The 27250-nt window shown below is 46.0% G+C and overlaps 1 protein-coding gene across 2 annotated transcripts in view; it reads left to right on the top strand.

Moving 5' to 3' along the window:
* EFNA4 (ephrin A4) overlaps nt 1–27250 on the top strand; it is a 241342-nt gene that overhangs the window by 113030 nt on the left and 101062 nt on the right. For both annotated transcript variants that reach the window (XM_069650160.1, XM_069650159.1), the window contains exon 2: nt 10615–10907. In XM_069650160.1, the coding sequence (XP_069506261.1) occupies nt 10615–10907 (293 nt within the window). The remainder of the gene's footprint in view (nt 1–10614; nt 10908–27250) is intronic.

Here is a 27250-nt window from a genome sequence, read left to right as displayed (position 1 = left end):
ACTGACTTTGGGTTAGCCTGAGGCCTGCCTGGTGTAGTAGGGGGAGTTGTGTTGCCCCTTTGACAAATCCATCAATTCCTGCCCTAGACTCTGCCACCCTGCTTGCCCTGGCATAGTTAAGGACATCTGGGAACCCTGTTTGGTGTGGCAAACGTATGCAATGTAAAATGTTCTTTTATAGCACCTCTTCTGGCTTCTGAAAGTCTCTTGGCACATGATTCTGGAAGAAAAGGTGTGTGTGTGTGTTTGTGAATTTACTCAAATTATACGTACCTTAATGCCATTGATGGCGCTTAGTTGTTGGGGTGCCCGCTCAGGTATGTGGCTTCTTCTGTCGGTTCTTGCAGCTGTGATACAAACAGTTAGCAGCAGCGACAGTCTATGCTTAAACTAATAGCCACAGGAGGCTCACGGGTTGCGCTTCCAGATTCTTCTAGGTGGGTAGGGTGGTGAGTCGGCCCAAATATCCAACGCTTACTGATACATTTTAAGGAGGTATCTTTACCAATGGCTGCCCATCCTATAGTTCATATTTGCGCAATATCTACCTATAACCCCCTCCAGGCTGGAAACCTCTTACCATGTGCTTGCTGTACAGGATGCCTATGGATTACTAATTGACCAGCCGAGGCCCTTTTATAAAGCAAGAAAAATCTGTTTATATCTTTCTTTCCTGCTAGTAATTTGTATGGAGTAGGCACTGTGAGAAACCTGAGGCATCCTCAATTCCCTCTCCCCAACATCCTCTGCTCAGGTGGCCAGGGAAAGCTGGATCCCGACCCCGGGGGTGGATATGTGAGGGAGGGTTTTACTGAGTAGAGGAGATTTGGGCAATGGAGGAAGGGTGTCCTTAGGTGAAACATGGTATTTCCTGCTCCCTTTTTATGATGAGCCTTCAGTCCCAGAAGCTTTTTTAGGGTACTGTCGACTGACCCACTTCCTTTCAAAAGAACCCTTGGAAACCCCCTTTATTATAAAAGTTCTAGAAAGAGAGCATCTCGAAGGACCACTCTTTATATGGTCACGGTAAACACACCTCAAATCCCTTATGTTGATTCCAAGACACTTCAAACCTGTGCTAAATTAGGGAGGAAACAACTTACCTAAGGTCAGTCTTTTTCCCTTCCATACACACCTACGGTTCTTAGTTCACATACCTTTACAACTGTGATGAGGTAGAGGCCACTAGGAGTAATGCACACTTCTAGTCAGTTTCACCATTATGGTACTGAGACGAGGAAGAGGACTATGTAAGCTCAGGCATGTCCCATTATTTGCTATAATTGTGGCCAGGCAAAAGACTTGCACCTACGACCAATTGACAGGCCACAGGTGCATAACATGGCAGACAGAGATTGGAGGAGGAGGAAGCTAAGAAGTGAGGAGCAGCTTTGAGCAGGACCGGCAGAGAGGATGCTGTGTGTTGCCAGGGGGTGAAAGAGGTGGCAGACCTGAGCGGACCACGAGAGGACCAGAGCTCCAGCAACTACCTGAGATGTGTGTTCCCAGCTGGTGCTGGGGAACACAGAAGACTCGCAACCGCTGCGGGCCACTGCAGCAAGATTTCCTGGTAGCAAGCGTTGCTCGCTGGAGCTGCCGACGATTACCTGGCAGGAAAGTGGAAGTCTGAAAAGCCTGCAGAGACGCTTAGGCGTTTTAGCTGAATCGCTACTTGCAAAGGTCAAATTCCTGCCCAGAGGTGCAGCTGAGTACCGGTGAGTGTAAGAGAGGTAACACGTGTACCGGGATGGCTCCATGGGCAGGAATTGGATATTTGCAAGTAGCTATTCAGCTAAAATGCCTACGAGTGGTGTTTGGAACCCTAAGGGAAGAATATATAATACTGAACATACTGCAAAGTACCTTTTGAAATATACCAAGATTATTTGAATACCGAATTGAAGGGAAAGATAAGGAAATCAGATGAAAATGCAGTACATGTGAAAAGCAAATGATGTAGAGTTAGGAAAACTGTGAAAACCTGTTCCGAAGCATTTAATGAACAAAGTCAAACCCCAACTACCTCCGGGTCTTGGCTGCGCCATATCAAATAAACAAACAAACAAAGTTCATAGCATTATATAAAAACAGAAAAGCAAGTGTAAAAGATAAGTTGATGAACTTGAATGGACATTGGGAAAAGCCAAGTGTAAAAGGATTTACACCGCAGAGTGTCAGTGACTTAAATACAAGTTGTGGCAAAGACAAGAGACTAACATTGTAAGTTACAATTAATGTGAATTACTGACACCGGTTCAAAGAGGAAGCCTGTGTTGGTGAGAGGTCGATTGGACGGTATGAAATGTGATAGGTAACAAGGCAAGTTAAAACCATAAAGCAAACGCAGAAGTCAGAGGAACAGGAAACATGTGGTGGCATTCCAAGGAGGCTGGTAAAGAAAAGTGGCATTGAATATTGACATTTGATACAGGCTGCCAGATGTACAAGGTGAGAGTCAACTATCACGAGTCATTGGTTGCGTGTCTTCTAGAGGGTGAACCATCTGGTTCGGCAACGGCACCAAGACCGAGGGACCCCTCTTGATTCCTTCAGAAAGAACCAAGAGAAACCAAAAGCATCACAAAGTGCCAAGGGTTCTCGGTTGCGTGACCTGTAATACGTGGACTATGTGGTCTGACAAATGCACCTAGACCGAGTATCTCTACTGGAGAAAGAATCGAAGAAAGCCACGATAGTAAGGCTATGCTACATGACAATTGCTGAAGTGACAGAAGGCATTCATTTGAACCATTTAAGAGCCTAGAAGATTAACAAGTTAATATCAAGACTAGCAGACTCTTTTACCGGATTGATCTCAGAATCTGCTATATTCTCTTCACTGCTAGAATTACTGCACAGCCCCAAAAAACCCTTCCTCCTCCTCACCTGATGAGGTAGAATAGTTTAGCTTCTTTCTTCGGGATTGCCGCGCCGGAGTCTTCTTCTTTGTGAGCAGATACGGTCGGCCTCGAAAGGAAGCCACCGTAACTCTATATAGAGAAATTCACAGTGACTCCTCTCCGCGACAGCCAGATACATTTCAGGGGAAAAAGCCACGAAGGCATAAAACCCCCCACAATGTTTCGAAGAGGACTGTCGAATAGGCGGATCCGAGGCGAGGTAATCTTTCCGTAAATGAAGCAGAAATCTCCGGAGGAGCTCTCCAAGACGGAAGTGAGGATGGTGAACAACTTCAAGCAGAAAACGGAGAAGAGGAGAGGTAATGATCCAGGAGGAAGTGCAAGTAAACAACGGATAGACTAGAAGCAAGGAAATGGAAGAGGTCGGAAAAGGGGAGGAGGGTGGAACTAGGAATACTGAATAAACACCGAGTAGAGCGCATGCAACACGGGAAAGCACAGTTGCAATGCGCTGATCCGTCGAGTAACTGATGGTTATATACCTGACGGCGGCCATGTTGCAAAAAGACTAGACCGCAGTGTAGCGTTTCAAGGAAACGTGGCGGAACAGTCTTATGGCGTCAGAGTTTCCACCTCCACCAGACTCGCCAGCTGCCAGCAGTCGTGATAGTTAAACTGACCGCATTCCTACAAGAGGCTCACATCAGTTCTAGTGGAGGCGCTGCCTGCTTGGAGAAGTGAACCCTGAGACTTTGTGAATTGTGTTACACTTGGGGAAGGGAGCCCCAAGGTTTCTGTGAATTGTGTTTGGGAACCCTGAGACATTTTGGTGCTGTGTTGAACTTGGGAAATGTGATGCTGAAAACAAGCCAGAGCTGGAAGAAGCTCAGACCCTTTACTTTGAGCACAGTTTATTTTTGTGCGGACATCCCTACACATTGTATATCTTTAGTTGTGAGGACAAGTACACGTTTTGGCACAGACAGGTTATTGAGTTGAACTTGATGGTACAGGCTGGCCTATGGAGATCCCATTTTAGCCTAGGGCAAGTTAGGCAGTACTCCATCCTGACATATAAAGACCAATAAAGTATTTTAATTCAGAAAAGTGAATCTGTTGTCTTGCTTTATGATGCCTTCAAAGCACAAATTCTCAATAATGTGCAAACCTGTTACTTGATTTTTGGATGATCTGTACTTGTTTTTTTGTGAATTAATGGCACACTGCTATTTTCTCCTATTTAATGATCCAACTATTTGTTTTAATCACTCCCTTAACGTGAGCGTTTTCCCTCCATAAAAACAAATATCAGGGAAGTTTATATTTGAATTTGTTTCACTATGCCCATTTTGCTCTGCAAAGCTCTGTCAGTCAGCTGGATGGAGCATTTTGCCACGAGGGTGCACTTTTGCCAGGGGTGCACTTTTCTCCATTTCACTTCCTTTGTCAGTGGGCCCATTGTCCTTGGGTCTCTTCCCATGCGATGTTCCTCATTTTGTCATGTCACTGTGATGTTTAAATTAGATTTTTGGATCACAGATGCCATTTTGTTCCACAGTCATTTGTTCCCGTTCCACTTGCATGCATGTAGCTGTTTTGCCTTTTCTTATCTGATTGGACCACACTGCGTTATTGTTTTTCCTACAGCAGGACTTCATGTTTTTTTTTCTTCTTTCATCACTTTCTCCCGGCTAACTCCCCACGTTTCCTTTGCCTTTTCCTCCTGTTAATTCCTCTTCAAAGTGTCTGCTTCGCCGGCTACCCTTGATCTTGATTTCCCTGGGCTGTCTCGGGTTTCCATCGTATGTGAATGCATGTGCAGCGCTTGCACATAGTGCAATCCTAGCTTGAAAGCAAAGGAGTGCTGCGCCACCAGGGGACACGGCAACCGGGCACTATGGCGTGGATGCAAACAGACTAGGTTATCAAGGGTATAGGTGGTGGAAGGATGTGTTGAGGGGCTAGAGGTTTGGGAAGAAAAGGGGGTGCTGATCTGGGTCTCTGAGATTCTGCAGCTGTGCTCCTGCGTAAGCTATTGTACTGTGCATTTCCAGTGATGGCCTAACTGCTCTGTTGAGCACCTGGTTCTGCATAAGCAATCCCCCCCTTGACCGTTTCTATTATTTTATTTACTGCGCTTAATACCTGCAAGTGGTTTCTAGCGAGTGGTTTCTAAGCGCGGGATCGGGATTCAAACCTGTGTTGCGCCACATTGTCTTGCTTCCAAGACAAAGGCATTGCCCCTGAGCTATCCTTCCTCCCCAATAACTGAGACTGAGAAAGCAAAGGTGTTGCCTATTCCCTTCAGAACACCTCGCGTGCTGATCGTTAAGCGGCTCCTGCCACATTTTTACCCGCCTTTTTCTATGCCAATATTAGCCCGCTTTACTAGAGCAGTATTGAATTGAATGGATTCATGTATTTCTGGGCGATAGGAGTGTGCCATTCACTTCCACAGTCCTAGCAGCTGCTCTGCAACTGCTAAGAGCCAATTCTCTTTATGGTGTGTGGTGTGTGTGATATGTAAATGTTTATTACTCCTTTTTTTTTGTTTTACTTCTTTCTTTCCTTCTATCTTTCATCTTCTTTTCTCTCCTTGTTCTTTCTTTCTCATTCTTTCCATTTCTCCCTCTTTGCTTTTCTCTCTTGTTCTCAATTGTTCTTTCTCTTTCTTTATTAACACACAGACAAAATATCATAAATAAAATCACTCTTTAGTCTTTCAACCTATTGTTGCATCAGAAGGGGCCCTGAACCCAAGAATTTTCATGCTATCCTGAGTAGCCCGGATCCAGCAATCCGCGTATATTTCTACAAGGCTAAGATGACAGTTTGGAGGAAGCCACGCTGAGCAATCCTTTCTACCATCAGACACTACAGAGACGGGAGCGACACTCAAGCTATTCACTACTGAAAACACAACATTTGCCCATAGAACACAATGAACAGTTCTTCTCTATTCACAGAAAGCCAGACCTTCTGGCAAACTGTAAGACATACCACATGTTGCAAAACCATACATATACCTGCCCTCATTAGTGCCTATCATTTCAACCATTTCCAGCAATGGCTCTAGTAGAGCATGTTTGTCCAAGCCATTAGGTCTTTGTAGCATTCTTCTGGTGCATTGAGTCAGTTTGATCACTTTAGTCCGTAGATAAGGCTGGTCTGCAGTGGCATCTGTGGGGTGTAATCAAAGGCCGCAAATGGAAGGTCCATGTGAAAAAGGCCTATTTGTCATCACCAAAGGAAAAGCCACATTTTAATCCACAAAGCAAGAAGAAATTCAAAGGTCCCTTCAGGGACGTCATTTCACCAAAATACCAGGGGTCGCGGAAGTGACATCACACGACCCATGACATCACAGGAAGTTAGGTCATTTGACCCCACCCCAAAGTGATATTGCGGGATGCGATGGAACGCGACCTTTCACCCGTTGACAAAACAGGAAATGCTATCACATAGCATTGTACACTACAAAAAATATGGTTACGATATCGCTATAATGTGATGTACATTTCATACAAGAATGGATCGCCATATGTATCGTTAAGATCAGTGTATATAGGCCCATATTACCAAATTACTGTGAATGCACGCAGACGTCCATGACCAAATGATGATGTGTTATTATATAGCACTTACGCTTAAGCGCTTTATATAGACAAAATATACACCCAATATCACCCAACCTGTGTTGGTACTCATTTATCGACCTCAGAAGGATGAAAGGCTGAGTTTAGGCGTTTAAGAACAGACTAAATCAGTGACTCACCTCCTGAAGTGTGCCTGAAATAAACCTTTAATGAGTCTAGCAATTATTGTATAGAATTCCAGAAAGACGCATTATTTGGTATTCCTAATCTTTCTTCTTTCGGGTCAGTGCTGAAAGTGTTAGACTTGTGTCACTCCTTTTCTTCTTTTTTTTAAGGGGCTTTAACAAGAAAGCCAGCCACTCCTGAACTAAAGAGCCACATGGTGCTGCCCACAGGCCATGAGCTTACATTACAGAAAAAAAAAAATCTTTTTTTTTCTTCTTTTTTTTTCTAGGGGTCGCAAGGGTGACCACAGAGGTCGCAGGGAGACCTCGGAGGTCGCAGTTGCGAACTCTGGCGACCCCTAAATGACGTCTCTGGGTCCCTTTCAATTGAAAAACAGGATTTTTGAGCACTGACACAAAAACGGCTTTGCATGTGTGTTTGTAAGTTAAAGGAGTTTACATGTGAGAAATGTACCCCTGCTAACATACACATGTCAGGGAAAAAACATGGTGCGGTGTGACAAAAAGTAAGGTATGTTTTGCATGAAAAATAAAAGCAAACATTTGAAAAGAAAAATACACTTTGTTTCCAATAAAAAGTTTCTGTAGGCCCGAGGCAAACCCTTTGCTTGCTATGGGACAAAGGTCACAAAAGATTCCCTCACATCTCCCCCACGGAAAGCCTGGTTTACATCCCTCCAGATATTTTAAAACTGCAATAGAATGTGGCCTGCCTGAAATGTGTTGTCCCTGAAGGCTGGTCTGTCTCGGCAGGATAATTTCCTTTGGCTGATGCATGACCATAATGTAAGCAGGAGGTGTGAAAATGGGGGCTACAATTAAGGGAGGCTGAAACTCCTAAGAGCAAGCTTCAAACACAAAGATACTAATACAAACTCTGGTTGCAGGCTGGCCAGAGTGGCAAATGGCGTGGAGGAAGGGAAGTTCATATTTGCACATATGAAGATTCCCTTTATTTAAAAGAACTATTGTCATTTAGTCATTTTTCTCAACCATCAGTCAGATTTTCTTTATTTATGTGTCATTCTTGGGTAATTTCTGAGCGATTTTGGTGATATGAAATTCATCCACCTACGACTCTAGGAACTGTAATGGCCATTTAAAATGGGTTTCTGGCTGATCTGAAAATGTTCTAAATTTGGGAGTTGGTGAATGGGTGAATGGGTGGAGGGTGAATAAGGGGAATAAATTGCATGTTCCTAATGGTTATACTTTTTGTGAACATGGCAGAAAATTGCCACACGGTCGTGCAAAATGGTGCAGACCTGGCTGTCGTCTTATTTTATTCCCCATTATTAGTTGAATTGGAAAATATATATATTAAATATATATCTTATAGCAGTTGTGAGTAAAATTATGAAGTTTTGCCACCTAACTAGATGTTTGCCAAAATTTGAAATGAGAACAAATGAGGATTGCAAATGAAACTGCAATATGTCTGCTCCAGACCCTTAAACCAATCCGTACAGAGAGGCCGGAGTTGGGAGGAGAGAGAAGGGTAACTGTCCAATTCTAGTTGCAAGAACTCTTGCTGGGTACTTCCCCCAAGATTGTAAACTTGATGGTGTCATCGCTGCTATATAAGGTGGGATGCACTATGAGCAAGACAGAGCTGCTGAAATTTACCATCTGGGAAAGCTGCTGAAACTAACCTGACAGTTGCAAGGAAAATACCAGAGAAGATTGCTGCAAGTGCATCTGGGTGGAGCTGTCTATCTCTAAGAAGGCCTCAAGCTGACTGGGTCCTATGGTGGAGAGCGGGAGGCCATCTTTGAGAGTGGAGTGACTAGACCCCTGCCCTATCTTTCCAGAGTGTCGTGAGATGCAGCTGGCTTTCCTGAACATTAAATAGAGGCTTTCTATATAAGTAGAACTGAGCCGTGCGAGACCAAAATGTAAGGGAGTCTGCTTGCTTTAACTCCTTTCCCTTTATAACAGGCGGGGGGGAAACTGTATATCCTTAGCCGTTTTAACAAAAACATATTCATTTCATTAATTCCCTTTGGCAGAACACTATGGGTGATTTTTGTTAAAATTCGAAATGAACAGAGCTCACTTCCCATTGTGTGCTGGAAAACAATAGCCTATAATTTAATTATGTAATGTGTCTTTGCTCTTACCGCAGTCCAATCATTTTGTCCAACTTTTCCCAGCACAGGCCTTTCAGTGGAGCGGGGTTTGCAATCCAAAAATCTTTAATCATCCTAATCTTTCTGTCAGACTCCCCCCCCCCCCCCCCCCAACGCAGACGAAAGTATGGGGGATCTAAAAACAAACTGCTAAATCACCTTGCATATATTGTAAACCAAAAGTGTGGGTGAAATCATAATTGCCATATGCATTTGTCCAAATCTGAAAAAAACAAACTGCTAGCCTATTAAGCGCGCAGGGAAAATCAAAATTGCACAGCACTTAATTTGTAAATTGTGTTTGCTAACCAGCACTTATTATTTCTTGAAGTGAAATTTGTAGAAAGAAAAGAATTGAGATTTGTGTTCTCTTCAACTCACTTGTGATTTATTTATGTTGAAAGAAGTTTAGTGTGTTGTGACACAGATAACGTGCTGTTTGACATTTCAGTGCGAGTTTGTTTTGTAACATCTAATTCAAATAAATATATTTCCTGTACACCAGCATGGTTCTTGGATCATTGGTAGCTCAGGGGGAGTGATCCAAGGGGTATTGGATGAATTGGAGATTGGGCTGAATAAAAGAATCCATTAAACAGTTTGTTGCACGACACCTGGAGTGGGAGGGAAGGAACTTCCTGTGTTTAGGGTGGCCTCTCAATAAACCGGTCCAAATCAAAGAGCTACACTTCAGCATGTTTACAGTAGCTCAGCAATGCTAGATTGTGAAGTTACTGAATATAGCCATCGCATATGAACATCTTGTAATTGTTTCTAACACATGTAGTTAAAGGTGTGAATAAAATGCTTATTACATAATTCTGTTCCCCTTTTGTAGGCCTCTTGTGGCACTTGTATTAGAGTTTCCAGGTGCTGCCTGCTCGATGGGGGAGGAAGGTGGGCGTTGCAGAGATGTGGGAGAAGATGCCCTGTGTAAGGCACAGTAACTGTACTTATCCTGACCTGGAAGCTCACACCTAGGGGCCGAGGGGGCAATAAGGCAATGCCCCCAGGGTTTGCTCAGCATGTTAGGATCTATCATTTTGATGGGCCGAAGTGGTCCAGTTTGAGCTTGTGTAATGTTAAGGTAGTAGTTTTGACCAATGCTACCAAACAAATGTACTTTACAATGCACTACCTGCAATAGATTTGACTCCACCGGGGTAATAATCAGTTTGTTACAAAAATAGATTGCCTTCTGAGATCGTGAGCTCCTTTATTGCCATGCCCAAGCCCGGCGGCCGCACTCCTGAATGCTTCATTCTAGATGTGGGATGCCACTGCAATTCCTGTGTGTCGTGCTAGGTGGCAATACACTCCCCCAGCACTCTTTTGGGAACACTCTTCCACGCATCACCCATCCGCAGGTATTAAACTGCTACTCGTTATTGTGGGCTGTCCCCCACCTATGTGTAAAACATAGGTGCTGTAAATACAGACCCCAAGCTGTTCTTCTGCCAGTGCTGCTGCCTTTCGTACTTCACGCTTGTTCACAGCCCACTCTGCTGCCCCTCAGGTTTGTGTGCTGCCACGTTACTCTGTGCGGTTGATAGTCGGCGTGCACCCATGCTGCTGGACTGCATGTAGAGTTGTTCCTTCGTTTGTGTGCTGCTCGATCGGCTGCCGTTGTACTCTTGGCTGTTCCTGTGTAGCTGAGACTCCTTTTGTTATATACATAAAGCTGCCATTTGGTCTATGTAAAGGTAAAGCCCAAATGGCTGTTCTTAACATCTCAGTGAATTACTTCACCGGTGCGGTTTAGACCGTTTTTGGAATGTATCGTTCCCCATACCGTCACAGCGGCCTCCATTCTGCCTGACTCTCCTCATTTTCTCTCCTGTAGGTTTCTTAAGGAAGATTACGCCGTGCAGGTGGACATCAATGACTACCTGGACATCTACTGCCCACACTACGAGGAGCATGTTCCCCCAGAGCGCACAGAGTCCTTCACGCTCTTCATGGTGAACTTTGATGCCTACAAGGGCTGCTATGAGACGCATGATGCTTTCAAACGCTGGGAATGCAACAGGCCCTATGCTCCGTTTGGGCCAATCAAGTTTTCAGAGAAGATCCAGAGGTTCACGCCCTTCTCGCTGGGGTTCGAGTTCCGACCGGGTCACGACTATTACTATATCTGTGAGTAAGATTTGCAGCTGTTTACATACCTGTGGGATGCTCCTTTCTTCCCACAGGGATACTGTGCCTGTATCTGTGATTGTGTCTGTGAGTATCTTTTCTTTGCCTTCAGTGAGGTCAGTGTCTGCAAGTAGAACTTGCCTCTGTTCCCCAGAGATGCTCTTGTGTCAGTGAGTAGATTCCTTGTGCCCTCAGTGAAGTTTCCAGCAGCTTCATTGAATTGCCCCCTACTCTCCAAGAATACTAGTGCCTGTGGGCATCCTCACTTTGCCTTCATTGAGGCTCCTAGCTCTCTGGGTAGACTGCACCACTGCTCTCTAGGGGTGTTACTGTGCCTGTGGGTAGCTTTATTCTTTGCTGTGGGGTTTTAGTGTGTCTGAAGATATGCGCTGCACAATCCCATTCTGCTTTTCATTGATGATGCAGTTTGTCAATAGCTTCCCTCCACTCCCCAGAGATGTTATTATTATCCACTATTGGAAGTAGCTTCTGCCTGTTCCTCAGGGATGCATACTACTGGCCTACAAGTCAATGGGGCACTGATAAAGGGCCGACAGTCTGAAGGCTAGTTGTGTGGGTTTAGTTTATTGTGAAGGTAGTCGTTTTGACGAATCTGCTTTACAATGACCAATTTGCCAAATGTTTTGCAAAACATATGCCCACAGACACTACTTGAACAGTATGTCATAAAAAAGTCAAATTTGTCCCACTTTTTTTTTACACTGCACGATACATTTTCTTTTGTAGCAGTCTTACCTTGCAGAGATGTTATTCTGGGCAGAACCACTCTGCTTTTCAGGGATGCTACTGTTATTGTGGGCAGTACCACTCTGCTTTTCGGGGATGTTGCTGTTATTGTGGGCAGTACCACTCTTCTTTTCAGGAATTTTACTGTTATTGTGGGCAGTACCATTCTGCTTTTCAGGGATGTTACTGTTATTGTGGGCAGTACCATTCTGTTTTTCAGGGATGTTACTGTCATTGTGGGCGGTACCATTCTGGGCAGTACCATTCTGCTTTTCAGGGATGTTATTGTAGCGCCACTCACCTTACCAGGAATAGTGTTGTCAGTTGCATAATTATTTGCATATACACAAAGTATCATTGTGTTTGCCATAACTGGCCTCTCTTTCAGAATTGAAATGCATGGAATTAAGGTCCATGTCGGACCCCGCCACCCGAACACTAGATTGCCTTACCTGAGTTTTAGTAAAGTTTGGAGGCTCTGATAGGAAGGGATGGATTGAAGAAAATATGTGCACAATTTATGTGTGAATGGTCGAAATCAACATGAGCATGAAGGAGTGTTGGATAACGTGTCAGTCCAGTTTCCATTTAAAAAAAAAATGGAAACAACATTATATTTAACTAACGGTATGTTTGCATGGCATGAATCTTGCTTTCGGAGTTGCATTGGCTTCTTCATCGACCCATACGACCAGGATTGACACTTTGCAGCTTCTACAGTGGTGATTCGGTGCAATACAAAAGCATAAGAGCATAACGTATGATGGTAACAAAAAAAGCCACATATATGGGATCTATCTAGCGCAAGCCTAGCTGGCAAGCAACAAAGTGCTGCACAAAGGGGATTTCTATTTTTATATATTTATTTTTTAAAGCGCGGACCTAGCTCGAGAGCTGCAGAGTGTGTGGGTAGCCAGCATTTGGGCTGACATCTTTTAACTGTAGCACAGCACTCTGTGTGTCACTGTGTGCATCCATTGGAATTATTCCTTGGTCAGGTGTAGGTGAAAGAGCCCTGTTTTGAGAGATTTGTAAAATTGGAGAACTGTGGGGGGCAGTCTGAGCCGAAACCGGGATCGAGTTCCAGAGGGTGGTTGCATGACAAGAGAAGGATTGTTTGCGGGTCCTCTCTTTGCGTACATGTTGCGATTCAAGCTGGTTGGTCGATTTCCTGCATGAGGAGCCATGTGCCCCCAGATATGCCGGAGTAGCAGAGGAGCTGGGATGGGTAGGAGATCAGGGGAGGGAATGCCAGAGGGGGACAATGGGACTGAGTCAAGCGATCAGCGATTCGCAAGATGTTCCTTGCGGAGTGGGGTCTTCAGAAAGGTTCTAAAGTGTAGGATGGAGGGAGACCGTCTCATCTGTGTGGGTAGCTTGTTCCAGAGACATGGTGAATAGCAGGAAAAGACAAGTTTCCTGTGGTTTTCCCTCTTGCAGTTCTTAGTTCCCAGCCTGGTGGTGATGTGGATTCTAACGATGCGCGCTGGCCTCTGGCCAGAGTTCGTGAGTTTCATGGCCAGGTAGAGTGGGCTTTTGGTTGTGACTGCTTCATGGATGATGCTGGCAATCTTGAACATGATGCATGCTTGAAGGGGGTAGTCTGGGCTGATCCTTGAGAAAGGGGTGATATGGTTAAGATTAATTAGATGCAAACAGACTATGATAAAACAAAGACCAAAACTTTGAGGATGACTGAGCATCTAGACAGAAAGCTGAAATTGAGCATGCAACGATGGAGTGATTTGTCCTTCATTGAAAGCAGATTTGTCCTTCATTGAAAGCAGCATTTCGTCTGGGGACAGGGATATAATGTTACTTCTAGTCGGCCCTGGGCCACGTTTAGGATATTTGGTTCTATTTTGGGTTCGGGATGTGGAAAAATAATAATGAATCGTAAAAGGTTCGAAGACCTCACAGACTTAATCAAAGGGATGGAATAGAGTAATGAGTTGGCAGTCCACCAGCTGGATGGTTTTGCTCTGTGAAACGGGGGCCGAGGTGGGATTTCATTACTTTTCATTTGCATGCAACACATTGGAGCACGTCCTGCGACCTGTTCATTCACAAAACACATGCAACCTCTGAAGATGGAATGGCAGCGGTGTCCCCTGTCGCAAGAAAGCCAATGTTATAAAGAGAGGAACCTTTGTGTTATGGAGTAGGCTCCCTACTGATTCAGTGCTTCAGGCAGGCTGGAGATTATAGTTCTTTAGTTCTTTAGTTCAAACTTAAATCTCAATTTAAAGTTGGAGTATGCACCTTTTCTATATGCTGCAGAGCTGTGTCTTGAAGTATGAAAATGAAAGTTTGAATATATTTTATTTTCTTACCGTCTTTAATGTGGTTATGTTGAAAGTCCTTAACCTTTCTTGCTTTTCTGGCATCTGTTGTCCAGTCCCCCCTGCCCTGTCTGACTTCATGCTCCCCAAAATGATGTCCTGTATTTTTACTTATTATACCGCAGTATGGGGGTGGGAATACTTTTGGCGGGACACTTTCGTGGCACGCCATTTTGTCCCCCACATTTGGCAGGGGCCCCTTTCCTTTAGATGTCGTGTCCCGACCAACATTTTCAGCAAAGTTACTCCACTTGGGGGAAGGAGGGGCCTTCACCCCTCGGCTACCGACTTTTTGCACTGCTAAACCTACCTCCTCTTTTCATTGAAACGGTTTTCTTTTTGATGCGTGTTTCTTTTTATCAAAGGAGTTGTCAACCCACCATTTCCCTCCTGAAACCACATGACCCCTTCCAATTATTTCGAGTATTTGATGGGATGTCATTTGGGGGTTGGGCCCCTCTGCTTCCCCTAGAGCTGCTGTCCTTGCGACCCCTGGGCCACTGTAAAAAGAGGCAGTGCCAAGAGCAGATATCTGTGTTGCACCAGGAAACGGTTGTTGTAAATGCAGCTAAATGTGCCACAGCTTTTTTCACTGCTTTTTTCACCTGGAATCTAGATCTCGTTAGCTAGAGAAATAACAGGGATGTAGGAACAACTATGAAGCCCCCATCACTAACAGGATGGCAGTCCATTAGTGAGGCGGGGGCTGTCTGTGCAGCTCATACCCAGTACTGTAGCAACGGGAATGGTATGAGGGCTAGGTCTAGCTAGCTGGCAATTGGTTAGCACAGCCTGGAGTACTCGTGAAAGAGATAACTGGTCCTCCTGCTATGGAGCAATATCAGTGGCCCAGGTCCTGAATCCAGTTATTTGAAATTATTGCTGTATGGAGATGCAACAGGCACACTTTTGACTTGGACTAGCCCCAAAAGGATAGCAGCTGATTGGATGCAGCCTTCTTAAAGCCAGACCTTCATAGATTTGAAAGGCAAGAACCCGGAGATCTAATTCACTGGATGCCACATCACCCAGCTGTGTGAGATGCCACCCACAAGTTTAAACAAACCGCTAAATACTACTTCTGCGGATTGCAACTTTAAGTGGAGAAACTTTACAGTACAGGTTTATCACAGGGACAAACACTGACACTTATACTGCAAGGGTTAAAAGAAGACAAAACCCTCTTGGCTACACGCGCTTCGATTTTGCTTGCACATTGTTTACTATAAGGCTTACATGTGTATACATGCATGCTCTGCACGCATACTTGTTACTCTTTTAAGATTAAAACATTAACAATAATGGGACTGCCACCCGGATTTTAGCAAATATGTCAAGAATAATACGAGACTCGCCTTGGCTCGGCAAAAGGTCAGACCGGCATGAACCAAATGCACATACATTAGCAAGCCAGTCATGTATTGAGCTTGCAGCTTTTTAATTATTTATTTGCTTACTTATGTGTGTTTTATGAAGCACTGCATACAGATACATTGGCTTCAGGGCCCCAAAGGAAAAGGGGTGTAAGGAGGAGTAGCGAGGAAGAGATCTAAAGGGATATGAGCAGGACATCTTTTGCCGTCCGACAACTATCTGCATTCCAATAGCCCAAGTATAACTGTTAGAAGCAGTATGCATTATGTAAACACTACAGATGGCTAATGGGGGTTATGTGTCTTGAAGACTCATGGCTAGTTGCAAATATATGTTGCTCCTATGTGCTTCAAGGCAGAAAATCGAGACCTTCTCTTTAACCCTCAAAGTAGGTTAGCACCAGGACGCAGTGCCAGATATGGGCGGGTTTTCCACACCATGCGGTGTCTTGGCCCATACCTGCACATAATTGGCCACTAATGGCCTTTTTGTATCCAATCACATGGAGGTGTGGGAGGAGTTACTGGGACGCATAGAAATCCCAGAGACTCCTTGCTCTTCCCCGAAGACCCAGAGAAGAGCGTGGAAACCCAGAGTCTTTGGGTGAAACTCCGAGAATAGGCAGGTCTGAACAGGGCCTGCCTTGGAAGCCACAGCGCCCCGGCCAGGCGCCCCACCCGCTGCGTGCCCCTAGTCATGCAGAAGGGGGTGGGGGTACCACCACATTTTTCAATAGGGACAGCAGGCACCCTATTGTTGTTAACTGTGTTCCGCTCCTTAGAGCGGAGTGCATTTAATTTCAATAGAGTGCCTGCAGCGCCTTCTCCCCCAACACCAGCTCGGTGGAGATCTTGAAAGACGCCCCCAAGCTGACGTGTTGTGGGTGTAATGGCAGGGCCACCCCGGGTGGCCGCCGCCCTGCCCTACCCTAAGGCTGGCTCTGGGTCTGAACAAAGCTTTGCCACAAAATAGTTTAAGGTTTGCACTGGGGAGCTTTGGCTTTCCTTCTGGTCTAAGAAAGACGAATGGAAGAGCTCTAACCCAGTTCTTGAAGAACACCGAGCCTGTTAAACAATGCTTTGTGTTCCACCTGTGCTGTGAGTTTTGTGGGAGAAGGTCCGGGGAGAAGGCCCACGCTGGACCCAATGAATGTTCTTGAGGGTATGTTGCCTGACCTCTGAAGTGTTCTCGTTTGCAGACTGCAAGCTTGAACGGCAGCGCAGTACTTATGTTAACCCGTTGGACCGCTTTAAAGGCGAAACAGAAGTTTCTGGCACCTCTTCTGCGTTAGCACCTGGAATCTTTCTTTCATGTAGCCATGCGTTTATTCTAAGACTTTAGAATTACATGGCATAGCTTGGCTTCCGCTTCCGGGAGGTTATGTGGTGCTCCGCCGTGTGTCCGCCGGCCGCATTCCTTCCTCGCCCTTGCCTATTGATTCCTATTGTTGACGCTCGGTACACGGAGTAGAAACGGCGCCCTTCGCCTTTGCCGCGACTAAAGCCCGCTGGCACATCGAGCCGCGGCGAGATTGCAGATCAAATTTCCACTCGGGTCATACAATGAAAACAAGAAATACCTCGGACGGATCTGCCCTGCCGCGCGGAGGGTCGATTGTTCCTGAGATAAGTTACAGGCAGAATTAATTCCGACAGGAGTCTCCTTGCCAAACGGACTGACAAGCCCCTCTAGGCTTCGCACAGCGGAGCTCTCCAGCATCGCCAAGGACGCGGTGGGTGGCCGTTCCTATTCAGTCCTTTGCCTTTTTTCTTCCCAAATCGACCCAACTGCTTGCTTTGTGCGTTTGAGGAGATACTTCGGCGGAGTGAGGAATAGCGTACACCCAAAACGGCCCTATGGCCAACAGGCACCATTAGAGCTTGCCGTCTAGGGTGTAGCGTGCCTTTGCCACTTGATGATCTTGTCTGCCCTAAATCAGAAGTCAAACTGGGAAATCAAAGTTCTCCTGTTTGCTAATACCTAACGAGGCTAAAGAGCCAGGCTAAGCTTTGCGTGTTTGGAGCGGTGCTAAGAACTTCAAGTGCTACATAAACAAAAATGGGATCTAGCTAGAAGGAACGTGAGTGTAAATGGGTGAAGTCTGACCAAGTCTAGGGGGCTCGTTATGAGTTCCCTGGTCCAGAAAAAGGCTGGTAATTCCAGCACCTGCAATTTTCCCGACTGGGGAAACACAATTTTGCCAGTGGGGCAGTGAAATACCGGCAGGCCTGACCTGCCTTGAGTTCAGACCCCTATCTGCAAATAAATGCTGTAATCGTACCGTTGCCTGGCAATTCCATCTCATGGAGTCCTACTCCATGGAATGGGAGCTTACCGACGTCGCCCCAGCCCTTAATATCCCGGTAATACTGGGATATCGGGCAGCAGAAACAGTAAAGCAATTTTGCTGATATCCTGCTGGAATTACTGGGGGGATACCAGCAAAACTGTAAGGAAGGTATAGGCCTTCCTCTCACTGTAGCGGGTCATGAGGGACTCTGCCGGCAGTCACGCACGTGCTGATGGATGTTACACAAGGACCTTGCTGCCGGAAAGGCGCTGTCACATTGGGTTTCAAAGTGCAAGAGGGCCCATAGTCCACACTAAAGGTGCTACGGTCTATGACACGTTTAAGATATAGCACAAAGCTCTTAATGCTGCCTTCTAAACATCCCCACACATTGGTACATTTTGGCCTTTAGTGCAGTGTAGGAACAACTGTGGCGGAGGGATGGCTGGGTGCTCTCGCTTGTTTGAGTGGTGAAACAGAGAAGCATGCCTCAGACACTATCAGCTCGGCCAATGAACCCAAGAAGGTGAGTAGCATTACTCTGGTATGGCTAATCCCCTGTGGATTAGCGCTGGTTCTGTGGCGGCGTCGGAATGGCAGTGTGTGGGCCGGCAGCCTCCCTTCTGATCATGGTGAGTCGGAGAAGGCTGCGACTAGCAACCTCCAGAGGCGCTACTCGGTGTTCCGTCATGTTAGCTGGAATTTGCACAATGCACATTTGTCACTGCTGTGACCTGGTCGCAATATTGAGCTTTCTGAACCCCTCTAACCCAGTGCCTGGTTGTCTAGGCGAGAGGGTGGGCAGTTGGGATGTCTTCTATGTTTATCATGTTTGAGAGTGTGTACGACATCTGGAGATGCGAGTCGTTGCCGATGGTCACTATCCTCACTGCGGCTAACCTCTTTGGCAGCTCAACTGCAAAAGATGTGTAGGTTCATGGCTGGGGATGTGCTGTGCTATGCATTCGGGTTTTGCAGGGCCAAGTCCAGCCATAACATCTGGGCATGCACACCTCGTTTTTGCTGTGATTGTGTGTGTGCGTACAGATGGGTACTACATGTAGAGGTTGCATAGCGAGCCGTGTTGTCCACTGATGGTGCTGGTATCATGGAGTGCATGTTACTATTGTAAAGGGGTAAGCAGGCCAATTGGGGCTCGTCCAGGAGCCCAGGCAGTAGAGTGATCAGTGATGTCCTTTGGCCTGAGAGGAGGGGAACACCATGTTGTATGGGAGTTTCTGAAGGCAACATAGTCCTAGCACTTGCAGATCCATAGTGGACTGAAGTCCAGAGTTTGGTAATTGGGACTGAGAAAGAAACACTGCCCGGGCTTCACAATATCCTCTATAGGCTCTTGGGATTGGTCCCCTCCATATTGGATATGAGCACCTTTATGGCACAAGACTTGGATGTCCATGAAGAATTCCTTATGGGGGATGTGAGTGGCACCAATGCACCCTGACGGGCGAGAGAAGAATGCGGGTGTATACCATGAAGCTGCACAGCACCACTTCTTTCATCAAGCTAATTGGACAGGGCTGGGAGGACAGCTCAGGGGCAACACGCTCGCCTTGGAAGTAAGATGTTGTGGCGCAACACAGGTTCGATCCCCGGGTCCGCGCTTAGAAACCTCTGGGTATTAAGCACGTTAAATACCCAATGACAAATGACAGTAATTCTAGGTTTTGCCTGTGGGTGGTAAGTTGCGTGTGCATAATTTTGTGTTTCCATGGGAACCCTTACAACAAAGGAAGTGAAATCGGGAAAAGGGAGTAGGCATCTTCCAGAAAGCACCACCCTCACAATGACTTCTTTTCCCAATGCAAGCTAGGAAACGTCTGGACAGCTGGACTGCAGTGAGGATTCCTGCATTGCATTGCCTCAGAGCTCACATCTTTTGTCCCATTTTCCCTTGGTCAGCACTGCACGGAAAGGGTCAACCTTTTTGTATTGATGGGAGCAGGTCCCACCTGGCTCGTCAAGTTCATATGATTTCAGTAGGGTTTGAACATTGCACCAAGCCCCGTGGCTACAGTGATAAACTTAATGTTTATAATCCTGACACACACCAACCTTGAACGTGCAGTCTGTTCGAATCTGGCTGGTTAAGTCCCTCAACAAACAGAGATTCGTTGATATATCTCTTAATGCTGTGTCCAAAAGCGGCACGTAAGTTGCACAGTATTTCACAAGCATGGTCCACACCGGCATACTGCGTTTCCCCTTGAACATGCACACAATCGAGGACACTGGCTACATACAAGCTCTTTCCACCTTGCACGTCTAACCGCTGACCTAGCAGAAATGTGTTCTTGCAGGCTGCATTCCCTTGTGAAAGAGGAGACTCCAGTTGCAACCCTGGATTCCCATCTTGACATCATTGTGTGATCCTGGCCACATGGCGTTAGCTCCCTGTGCTTTCCTTCCATTCACGCTCAGAAATGGCCTGAACGTGAGCATCAAATTCAATAATAAAGAAAAGGTTGCACGGTTGAGGCTATTTTGTTATCCGGTAGCTAGCCGTGTGGTTGCTCAAGTGTGGCACAGTTTTCTTCACTAGAGTTATCTCCAGAATTCATCCTCCTAGAATGTGCAATGACCTGCACATAGATACTGGTTCCTGCTTTTTTAAGGGATGGAAATGGGGAAACCCTTTTACCACATTAAAAATACATTGATATTTTTGAGGCCGAACTCGTTGCCCTATGAACAGTATACATCCTGTATGGTTTTCAAAGCATGATCAAAAAGGCATTTGCTATTTGCACTGAAATTCATGATCTGTAAATGTTTCCCATATGGATTTGACGTGGATATTCTGAAAACCTAATTGGATTTACACCCTCCCTTAGATGGAGCATTGGTTTATTCTTCCACACAATCGGTGATTATATATTTATTTGTATGTTTGAGGACACTGTCTGACATTAGTCCACTGGCCGCTACCACTGATCTCGAGGTGTAGGGGGAGGGCACAACACTGTACATTTTAGTGTTTGGGATTCAAATCTTGTGCCTAGCCTGTAGAACAACACCTTTACTGTCTTCCACGTGCCTGGTCTTCTCACTTTGTCATGTCTTCCTTTTTACAATCCTACTCTTCCTTTCACTTTTGTCTCCTTCTCAGAGCCCAAACTGTTCTTGCCTCGGGTTCAGGGCTCAAGTCCTTTAAAAAAAAAAAAAAAAAAAAGTAGTAGTCCTGGAATTCTGGCATATGGAATCGGAAGTGACGTGACAGGAAGTGAACATACCCTGGAGTGAAGTATGCAGATCTCATTCGATTTGTTTTCCTAGTTAAGGATAGAGCCCAGGACAAATAATCCTTTGCCAAGACAACAGATTTTCTTACAACATTGTTGGCTAGAAGAGTTGCACACCTTTTATATTCAAGCATTTGTTACAAAACATGTCCTGTATAGTAGAATGTCATTAGGAGGCCTTTTAGAGCATCACAATAGGAGATTCTGGTGGTCTTGTGGGTACGTGTTGGTCTGGCCTCACTGCTGCTTAACTAGGGTTCGAATCCCGTCCGGGGCACAGTTTACTTCGAGCGGATGCAACAAATTATCATAGTTTAAAATTCGTTCTGAAAACAAACATGGAGGGTGGAGGCCGCCTTTTGAAAAAAGTTGGCGGACACCGTCCACCTGCGTGTTCATTAATCTTGTGCCCTACTCTGCAGTGGCGTTGCTAGGGTGGGACCAGAGGGGGCCCGGGCCCCTCCTCGGAAATCCTGTGACCCCCCCCCTTTTATCTACTTACAGTGGCGTACCAAGCGGAGGGTAGGGGAGCAGGAACGGCATGACCGGGATATTTGTCAGTGGGACACCTATCCCGCTGGGCACCTCAATGAGGGTGACCAACGGAAAGGTGTCCTGCTGGCAGGGCAATGTGTGCTGAGCAATTCCTGCTCAGCACGCCTTTCAGAACAGGCACCTTACCCTTTCAGAACGAGAGGTCTCCCGCTGCCAGGACAATGTCCCAAGGAGCTCCAGGCAGTAGAGGGGCTCAAATTGCTCTGTGTCAACAGAACTTTTTAATGTGAGCCATTGGGCACTGGTGGGAGGGGGAGGGGAGGAGGAGGGTGGACTATTAGCAGGGACTGTTGTCTCTTTACGTGAATGGGTGGGAGTGTTCAGAAGTGAGAAGGGTGCATAATGGTGCATGCTTTATGAAATTACTATGGCTTTAAAATCCAAGGGGATTAGTCTTGCATTAATCACCATGATGCTATTGTGACTTTCAGGATGAAGAGAATCAAACTAAAGCCATACTCATTGCTCAACCTATTTCTATGACAGTGTATATAGTGTATAGTTTGTTTACTATGAAAGGATTGTTTATTATGAAATGTGGTCTGCTTCCAAGGCATTGCTATAAATGAAGTATTATTTAAGCACATGAAATGCAAAGCAAAACCTTAATAAATATCTATATCAACTAAACCTGGGAAGATGTGCTCATTTGCTTAAATGGTCCACATCCCATTTTCACCATTTAACCAAAGTGTGTGATCCTGGGTAAATCATTTAATCGCACTGTGTCTTATCTGCAGCTCTGTAAGTGATTCACTTCATAGTGAAGTTAAGATATCATGCTGTTATTCAAAAAAAGGCCTAATGAATATAGAGTTGCTCCATATATAATAGTGCAATTTAGGTATTTTGCACCACAGTTATTTTCTACTTGGCTTACTTATACTTGGCTTACTTATGGCAATTTATTCTAAAGTCACTTCCATGATGCCTACAAGTATCGAAGACTGATGATGCTCCTTCCAAGGTCCATTTCTGTGAATTCAGTTCTGTTGGATCAATTCGTGAAAAAGCAAACAGTGCCTCACCCACTAGTCCTCAGAGACTTGTCATACAGGTGGCCAGGACACAGCCTTCTCTTTTGGATCCAGTTCCTGGGGGTGGGCCAGTGCGGGAGTATCACCTGGGTGAGGGGTCTTCGAGGAGTGGGGGTTAGACAGCTGATGGTGAGATGCGGTATTCCCCCATATTTTGTTTATCTAACCCATCCTTTGTTTTAGGATGCTCTGAGGTCCCAACTCCGAACATTACCTTTCACACATCGTACTGGCAATGTCCCGCTAATTGTGTGAGGCAAAGTCAGGCACTTAATTTTAAGTGCATACACCTCACACCAATTAGCTCTCCTCGCACGGATAAAAGGCTGAACACAAAGACCCACTCAGAGCAAGGCAGAACACGAGAACGAGGAGGGCTTCCGTGGTGAAGACAAACCTATTGGAGCAGAGCGATGGACCAAGGGGTGAGAGCAGTGGGTCGGAAAACCGCAGAGTTAACTACTGGAGGTTGTTGCCTCCGACCAGCCGCGAGAGACATGTGGAGAAGGCCAGATCCCGCAAATGAAAACTGCATTGTATTTATCTTACTTATTCTTCTATCCCATGTACTGCACTTTCCCGTCTCCCTGCCCCCAGGCACTTTTCCCTTTCTCCCCACCCATGCACTTGCACGATCTGAATGACACCTGGCCTAGTAGGATAGTTTGTTCTGTCTTCCCACTGTTTCCCCTCCCTTGCCTCGTCACGTCTTGAAACACTTGTGTATAGGCGCGTTATAAATGCCATATCATATCATATCAAGGACGCCAGCGACCCTCCCGCGTGAATGGCAGAGTTGGGGAGGCGAGGCCAAGCCTTTGGTACTAACCTTTACTCGTGAACACTGGAAATCGTAAAGCAAAGAAAAAAATGTGGAAGGCCAGATGGGCCTCGATCCACGTTCTGGAACTGTTTATTGTGTTGGAAGCCGAGCCATAGTGTGTCATCCTGCCTACAGGGACAGCCTTACTCAATGAGGTATAACGGGGGGAGGAGAGCTGGTTAACTGCATTTATTCAGTTGAACACTGATCTTTCCTTTTACAAACATTTCTCCTTTTTACACTTTTTTGTACAAGAGATGGGGTTTGCATTGGGTTTTGTGAGCATAGGCCATTTTGATTAGACAGACTGCACTAGGACTGCGTTATTACTGCATTATTTATTATTTGATGGTCTAGACTAATCCCATTTTACTTATAGGGCAGACTAGCAGTTTTCCAACCCCCAACCATTTCAATAAAGGCTTTACAAATTGTACCCATTGTGTCAGTGTCATACTTGTGATACCATGCCTTCCCTACAAATCCATATGCATATTAGGTGGTTTGCATGTATTTTGCCCCAGAGGGCCTGGACAGAGCTCTAATAGATGAGTTTCCTGCATCTGTAACGATTATTGGGTTTTCTTTTTTTGTTGTGTTAAAATGCCATCTGCCTCTAATGTTACCAGAAAAGTAGATCGGAGCAGGGGTGGGCGGTTTGGGGCACAAATTAGACCATTTGCAATTGCGTGCACTGCATTTAGGGGGGAAAGTAGCAGGACTTATTTGTGGCTCGCCACCCTCCTCCACTCTTGCTGGTTACTCCCCTGTCCCCCTACCTGGGCTACTCTCTCTGCAGTGCTGCCTGTGCTCTACCCACATGGCGCACACACACAGGGTCGCAATGCTGCTGCCGGGGCTGCCTACGGTCATGGCAAATGCAGTGAAGAACGTACCATAAAGGTGCACCCAGAACAGCGGCTCGGGCGTGATGGTCGGCAGTCGGGGTTCAGTGTTTGCCATTGCTACTGAGTACATATGTACGCATGCACAGCTCGGTGAAAAGGCAAGCCCTGCTCTGCCTGAGGGAGTGAGGGCACAGTGAAAAAAGACCCTAATTTGAATTTTATCAATCGGCGGCCCGGCCCGGCAGCCGATTGTTGAAATTCAGATTGGGCTCTTGGCCGGTAGCTCGCCCCTAACTAGTGTTTCCTGACCGAGCCCCCAGCTTCGCTGAGGGAAGCAGTGGGCTCTGTGCTCTAATCTGCTGTCCTCCTAGCCCCAGCCTTCACTTGCATGTTTGCAATGATTTTGCTTAGCCTGTTTCTTTCTTCTGGCCTGATTGGGACACACTGCCCTTGAGACATCAGAGTGGCTCCATCGCTGCAGAAGGCACTGCTTTAATGAATCATATCTTGTCTTGAGCTGGTTGACCGCTCTTCTAGAGCGCACACTGACACACACTGTGCTCCTCTAGTTCACATGCCTGTCTGGATATTCTCAGTGCTCTTGCTATATTTGCACTATAAAATGTCCACACAAAGACACTGATGAGGAAGGAACTTACAGCCCCAATTGTGAGCTGCAGAGGCCTTCACCCGCAGCCAGATGCGAGATGCACAAAAAGGCATCGCAAACCGTTGGTGTTAATGGCATACTTGTGAAAGGCCCCCTACAACAGATGCAATCGGGACACAATATGGGCACTGTATCATTTCAAAGTGCACAAAATGGCACGTGTCCTTTACCAGCCAATGACCACAGGCAACATGTGAACAATTTTCCCATGAAGGCCCAAAACCAGGAGTGAAAACTGGTGCTGTGTGTGTGTGCTGGGCAATATATTGAGTTTTGGAGATCCAATAGATATATATTTTCAATATTGATATAGGATGACACCTCATTACGAGTTTGGCAGTAATCTGAGCAATAGATCCATGAGGGTCTTCTCACCGCTGGCCTCAGCGGATCCCTCCCCTATTCACTGTGGCGTTCCTCAAGGCTTGTGTGTATCCCCTACGTTGTATAACGTATTCACCAAGCCCCTCTTCGATGTGCTTGACTATCTGGGTGTCTCCTACACTAACTACGTGGACGACACCCAGATACTGATCCCTATCACAGGAGACTACACAGCTGACACCAAAGCCCTTAACAATGCTTACTCGGTCATCCAGGCCTGGATGGCACAGCACGAACTTTGCCTTAACGATGATAAGACTGAGCTTTTACTTTTAGGATCAAATCATCGGCTCAACAAACTAGACCAAACCTACAAGTCCTTCATTATTGACGACAATGACATTAAAGTCTTCAAAGATACTAAGACGCTAGGGGTCTATCTTGACTCTTTGCTTTCTCTGAACAGACAAATGCAGTTAGGTCAGCTTCGGCCTATAACTGCAAACTTATCAGTGCCTGTAGACCCTTCCTAAACTCCACCAACTGTATCACACTCGCCAGAACCTTAATAAATTGCAAACTGTACAAAATAATGCCTTAAGGGCAGCCTTAAACATCCCGATACGCTCTCATATCTTCTCCGTCAGATCGGACTTACGCTGGCTCCCGGTAAAACAGAGAATTGCCCTGAAAACCCTAGCTTCTCATGCCACACCTCCACTCGACCTACCAGAGCAGCCCAAACTCACAGCCTCATCGTGCCTAGATGCAAACTCCAAAAAGCTGGTGGGGTGAGCTTCCCCGTCCTGGCCTCCAAACCCTGGAACACCTTGCCCACACCTATCAGAATTGAACCATCATTCCACTCCTTCAAGAACAATGCTAAAACATGGCTGCTCTCCCAAGACTCATGAGACCTTGACACAGTCCAGACTCCATGTGTGGTACAGGACTGAATATACATTTTCTCTCTGCTCTGTCCCTGTATTATATGCTGTTAATGGTACCCTTCGGTACATGTATATATGCTGTATATTTTTGTAACTTCTGTAACTACTGCTTTTTGTAACATGTTTAAGAGTATGCGCCCAGTTGCCCCTGGGCCTGTTTTTTTGCGCTTTATAAATAAAATAAAATCAAACCCACTGGTGCTACCGGCGGTTTGCAGCCGAACTCGTAACACGGTTTCCACCGTCTGATATCCCGGTGCCACTGAGACATTACAAGTCCCGGCGACTTGGAAAGTATACCCCCCCATTCCAGTGGAGTCCCATAGGACTGTGCCGGTGCTTCTGTGAAAACCATGCCTGCAGGGGCTGGGGCCCCTGGCAGGTCTCCGGAGCAACGGCCTCTGCAGGCATAGTTGTAGCCTAGCGGTCTGGAAAGGGTGCTGGTACGTTGCTACCGACACTCTTATTTCCAGACCACCAGACTCAGAATAAGGCCCAATATCGTTAACATCAAGATACATACATATGTACAACAGCGTTGCTTGGTGTATAAAGGCACGATTTTGACCTCACCCGAACCACTTTGGACTACTTTGCCCACGTCGATTTGGGAAAAGCATACACATTGCCTTTTTATAGGTGGCCCCACTACTTTAGCCTGTGGCCCCCTCTGTGCCAACCCCACCCAATTTTCCTGGAGACGCCACTAATGCTCTGGTCTCCCTACTTCTATTTTTCAGCCTCCACCTATTTTGACTCCTTTAAATCTGTGCCCAGCCCCTGTATACTTACAAATGTTTGAAACCTTAATGAGCATTTTATTAGAGGAATTATTGGGAAAACGCCTTTATTTTCAAAAGAGTTACATTTTGGAGGCACTTTCTTTCGTATTGGGGACACCAGAAATATAATCTGACATTTCTGGGGACACTATGTCCGACAGCAACTGTGAGGAGAACAAAAATAGGTTTTATTTTTCCTCCTCCAACTGAATGTGGAGTGATGCTCGAGGCCGGAAGTGCACTTTCCGAGGCTGCAACAAAAAGGGGGAGAGCATCCTATCCTAGGCGTACAGTTTGGAGGTGCGCTTTAAATAATACCGTTCTATTTTTACATGAGAGTA

Source organism: Ambystoma mexicanum, chromosome 1p, assembly GCF_040938575.1.
Source record: "Ambystoma mexicanum isolate Mex_15411 chromosome 1p, UKY_AmexF1_1, whole genome shotgun sequence".
Taxonomy (NCBI): Eukaryota; Metazoa; Chordata; class Amphibia; order Caudata; family Ambystomatidae; genus Ambystoma; species Ambystoma mexicanum.
Note: the sequence above shows the minus strand (reverse complement) of the source record. Positions and strands in the feature narration are given on the sequence as shown.